We start from the raw sequence: 5238 nt of genomic DNA, 5'->3' as shown, positions 1-5238 counted from the left end.
AACTACTCATAAATAGCAAGTATATAGTTAAAATTAAACTAAGTACAATAATATAGACACACTTGCTAAAAACTTGGTGGGAATGTAAATTTATATCTATAGTTATATATAACTTCATGTGATATAACTTTTTGTACACAAATTTATTTCGATTTTTTTATTAATATTGTATTTTATTAATTTATTTTATATAGTAATTAATAAAATAGTTTTTTAATTTTAATTTTTTATTTATTTATTGTCACTTAACGTGGACCACATTATTTGAAGATAATAGAGAGATTGGTATGTTACTATTTTATACTATTTTTTTTCAATTATTATTATACAGCTCTGAATTTATGAAATTTGTTAAATTAATCACAAAAAAAATTTAATTTTGATTTTTGGGTTTGTTGTAAAAATCGTTTTTCTGTTTTAAACTGGTTTTTTTTATTTATTTTTTTAAATTAAAGATATTTATAAATTTATTATATATAACTAATAAATATGTTATTTTAAAATATATTAGTAAGTACACTTAGATAATTTATGTGATTTTCTCATGTATATTTATATTTATTAAAATTACTATAAATTTATATTATGAATTACGAAATGAATTTTGATATTAAATATAAATATATAAATAATAAAAATAAAAGTTAAAATATAAATATATATATAAATAATAAAAATAAAAATTAAATAAAATTGTAATAATACAGTGTGACTAGTTTATAATAATTGCAATAAAATTGCACGAGAGAAATAAGTATTAATTTGTTGAATTGTAAGGACTAAACGGTAGTTTCACACCGCACCGCATATATAAAAATGCTAACGGAGCATCATTGTCAGACGACACCGTTCCTTGCTCTTCAAAAACCCCAGATGCACATTCTCCCTACGGACAAACCAAGCATTCCATAGTTGCGCGCTAGGGCACGTTTCTCTATCTCTCTCTGCGGCCTCTTTCTCTCCCTCGCCGCCGCCACATAAAAGGTTAATTTCTTCGCCAAATCCAATCTCCAGATTCCTCAATTTTCATGATCGTTCTCATGTTTATATATAATTCGATTTTTTGTACTTTATTTAATGTTTCAATCGCTTCTGATTTTTGGCGCTGTCGGTAATCGTGTTGTCATTATTTTATGATTCTTTTGTGCGGATGGATCGATTTGATGGACATATGGTGCTGTTAATGGGATATGATATACTCTGATTTGTGATGCTTTAGAGGCACGCACGTGCGTGTATTTTTGTATGTGTGTGTTAGTGTTGATATGTCTTATTGCGAATCTGTGTGTGGTTCGTTCTATTTTATAATTAGAGTCTTTTATTGTAGTGTTTACTGTGTGAATTTTTTATGTGCAAGTTGGCACGAGTGAGAAGGCAAACATGGATCCGAGTGAGAAAAAAAGTTTTTTTTTTTTTTATTATTATTATTTTATTACTATGATATAAATATGTCTGCATTTCACACATCCTGTGTTTTTTATTTGTTTCTGCTGCAACTTAAGGGGATAGTAGCAATCTATTAGGGGATGTTGGAATTGTGCGGGATATGAGAGTACTTTCAAAAGCCTGTTTGAATGTTAATATGATATGATTCCATGAAAACCTTTAGGCTGATTTGTGTGTCAAATGAAATAAATGAGTTTTCGGAGGAATGAAGGTGAGCTATGATAAATGGGATGGTTTGATGTCTTGGTGTTTTTTTATTGAAGTATTCCTATTTTGTTTGTTTGTATTTCTACTTGGTACTGGTATATTCATATTTAGGGCTATGTACACTGTATTTATGTTTTTTTTTTTATCTATATAGAAATGAATGTGACTTATTTGTTGTACTTTTTATTTCTTTCAAGGTTTTTGGTTTATTATTGTTTGAAGATGGCTGAAGGTCACGAGACTGATAAGAACATTGAGGTGTGGAAAATCAAGAAATTGATCAAAGCTCTTGAGGCTGCCAGAGGAAATGGGACAAGTATGATTTCCCTTATCATGCCCCCGCGAGATCAAATATCTCGTGTCACGAAGATGCTTGGTGATGAGTTTGGAACTGCTTCAAACATCAAAAGTAGGGTTAACCGACAGTCAGTGCTAGGTGCAATCACTTCTGCTCAACAGAGGCTTAAGCTCTATAACAAGGTTCCTCCAAATGGGCTCGTTCTGTATACTGGCACAATTGTGACTGAAGATGGGAAGGAAAAGAAGGTCACTATTGATTTTGAGCCTTTCAGACCTATTAATGCATCCCTTTATCTCTGTGACAATAAGTTTCACACTGAAGCTTTGAATGAGCTCCTGGAGTCTGATGACAAGTTTGGATTTATTGTCATGGATGGTAACGGTACTTTGTTTGGGACATTGAGTGGTAATACAAGAGAGGTGCTTCATAAATTCAGTGTGGATCTCCCAAAGAAACATGGAAGAGGAGGGCAATCAGCTCTGCGTTTTGCCCGTCTTCGCATGGAGAAGCGTCATAACTATGTCAGGAAGACGGCAGAGCTTGCTACCCAGTTCTATATCAATCCTACCACCAGTCAACCCAATGTTTCTGGATTAATTCTAGCTGGTTCTGCTGATTTCAAAACTGAGCTTAGTCAGTCAGACATGTTTGATCCTCGACTTCAGGCAAAAATACTTAATGTTGTTGATGTTTCATATGGAGGAGAAAATGGTTTTAATCAGGCTATTGAATTGTCTGCTGAAATTCTTTCCAATGTAAAATTTATCCAGGAGAAACGATTGATTGGGAAATACTTTGAGGAAATCAGTCAGGATACAGGAAAGTATGTTTTTGGGGTTGATGATACCCTGAAAGCGTTGGAGATGGGTGCTGTTGAGACACTTATTGTCTGGGAAAATCTGGATATGAACAGATATTCCTTGAAAAATAGTGCTTCTGGAGAGATTGTCATTAAGCACTATAACAAGGAACAGGAGGCCAACCAAAGCAATTTTCGGGATCCTGAGAGCTCCGCTGATTTTGAGGTTCAGGAGAAGTTGTCTCTTCTGGAGTGGTTTGCAAATGAATACAAACGGTTTGGTTGCACTCTTGAGTTTGTCACCAATAAATCTCAAGAAGGTTCACAGTTTTGCAGAGGTTTTGGAGGGATAGGAGGGATCTTGCGTTACCAGCTTGATATGCGAACATTTGATGATTTCTCTGATGATGGAGGCGTGTTTGATGACTCTGAATAGCAATCAATGAAATACTTCCTACTGCTGGTGCAGGAAAGGGGAGCCAAAATACCTGCACCAGTATTGGAGGTGGTTGCACTCGCTGCTCTGCCTCCATATCTGTCTGTGGTGTTGCTTAGAATGTTTGATTGTGAATCAAGGTTTAATTTTATTACCCTTTTTCTGTGGCATTTTTGGAATAGGTTTTAGATTACATCTATTATTTTGTTGAAAATAAATCGAGTTTCTCTAATTCTTTTATAATATTATTTTTTCAGATGCTTTGTCTCCAATGTGCTGCTTTCTGATATGAGTTACTTTCTTGTTCTCCTATCTTGCACACTCTGGCGCCACCAATTTCTGCAAAGCTTCTGGCAACACCTGGTGAAAATTTAGCATATCTTCTTACATGTAGTTTATTGCTATTATTTATGTGCTCATAAGAATTTCTCTTAACATTGCTGGCTTTTGTCTTTTAGCTCCCCAGCTCTCCACTACTTGCCCCCAGAAAAGCACGAACAAAAATATGTTCCTCACAGAAACACTGCCTGGAATCAACGAAGGTCAGTACTGTCAGTGAACATACACAGTCAAGAATCTTTTATTCCTTTGGACATTTAGTTTTAAACTGCTGAAAAATACAATGTAGCTGTTGAGCTGTTTAACCTGCTTTCAGCACTGGTTGCCAACTTTTTATATTCTATGCTAATGCATTTTTCTTAACCATAGATCCAATGTCTGAAGAACTTTCTTCTGGTTTATGATTGACTGTTTCTTCTTTGTTGGACATAATTGATGCCAATATCGTCAAATCTTAGACTTGATGTTAGCGATACATATTCTAGTTGGATTATTCAATGAAGGACCTTTTTATTTAAATATCGGATTAAAATTTTATCCTTATCTTTTTGGTTGCCTTTTGAATTTGGAAGTGTATGTTGTGACTCAAGTTACTTTTGTTTGACTCTGAATTTATATCTAAGCTTAGATTGCAATTATTGACTATAGTTTTCCTTATTCTGGAGTATTCTTTTTATGACATAAGATTTCAAACAAATTGAAAATTTCTTTGCATTATAGTTTTTGTTGAGCTTGTAGGTGTCCAAAGTTTTTATTTAGAAGCTCACTTTTTAAGTTATTCTGCCCTAAGGTGCATTTTTACTTACCATTTTCAATTGAACATGATGGAAAATACAGTTCTTTGTTTTTGTTGAATAAAAAATGTTTTTTATTAATGATAAGGGGGCTAGGGGATTCTTTTAGTGTTTTTCCTTTAAAATTTTCTATGAACATATTTCTACTCGGCATGATGATGATGATGGTGTGCTTTTGTTTATATCTATATACGATCAATGGTGTGAAAGTTGAGTGTTAATAATGATTAGCTAATAATGCCTTATGATTAATCTGTAGCAAGCTTGACTAATGTTCTTCTCATCCATGCTCCATTTCCATTTCACATCAAGGCATAATTTGGATAATAGTCTTTGTATACGTGTTTTTTTTCTTGTCATTTGCCGTATACTAGCTGTGTCTTTGCATAGACTACCTGCTGTGGGGGTTTATTTTGTTCATGTTCTGAGTTGAATAATGGTTTTGTAGGTAAACCCAGATGCTTCGCTGTACGCAGTGTTTTGAAGGAATCCCAGCATATACGGATCCCGAGTGCTCGAGTCTCTCTATGACCATACCTTACATGCGTTATAATCTATCTTTCAAAACTTTACCCTGTTGAACTGATGTTAGTTTTGTTTTCGTGGTACTTGACACATGTTGTGATCTTAATATGACTTGTATTTGTTTATGTTACTTAATGGTATGGTGATGTGTTTTTATGAAAATTTCTGTTCGTTATTAATATACAATTATATAAGCGCAGATGCCAATGATGTCACGTGTTTTATAAAGTGTTGGGTTTGGGTTGGGTACTTAAATGGGCATGTTTTCCCTGATCTTGTGATATGTCAATAAACTACCATCTATTTGCATCGAAGCACACAAGTTTTGCTTCTACACTTTTAAAAAAGTTATATTTTGAATTTCTGTTTGCGGTGTAGGATCAAATGTTGC

General features: G+C 33.6%; 1 protein-coding gene across 1 annotated transcript; it reads left to right on the top strand.

Annotated features, from left to right (window-relative positions):
- Positions 1-864: 864 nt before the first annotated feature.
- On the top strand, positions 865-5009 carry LOC137837855 (eukaryotic peptide chain release factor subunit 1-3). Its single transcript, XM_068647005.2, has 5 exons — positions 865-984; positions 1851-3329; positions 3447-3552; positions 3648-3731; positions 4771-5009. The coding sequence occupies exon 2, from the start codon at positions 1876-1878 to the stop codon at positions 3187-3189; it is 1314 nt and encodes a 437-aa protein (XP_068503106.1). The 5' UTR covers positions 865-984; positions 1851-1875; the 3' UTR covers positions 3190-3329; positions 3447-3552; positions 3648-3731; positions 4771-5009.
- Positions 5010-5238: the final 229 nt, after the last annotated feature.

The sequence above is a fragment of the Phaseolus vulgaris genome, chromosome 4, assembly GCF_051622355.1.
Source record: "Phaseolus vulgaris cultivar YP4 chromosome 4, ASM5162235v1, whole genome shotgun sequence".
NCBI lineage: Eukaryota > Viridiplantae > Streptophyta > Magnoliopsida > Fabales > Fabaceae > Phaseolus > Phaseolus vulgaris.
Note: the sequence above shows the minus strand (reverse complement) of the source record. Positions and strands in the feature narration are given on the sequence as shown.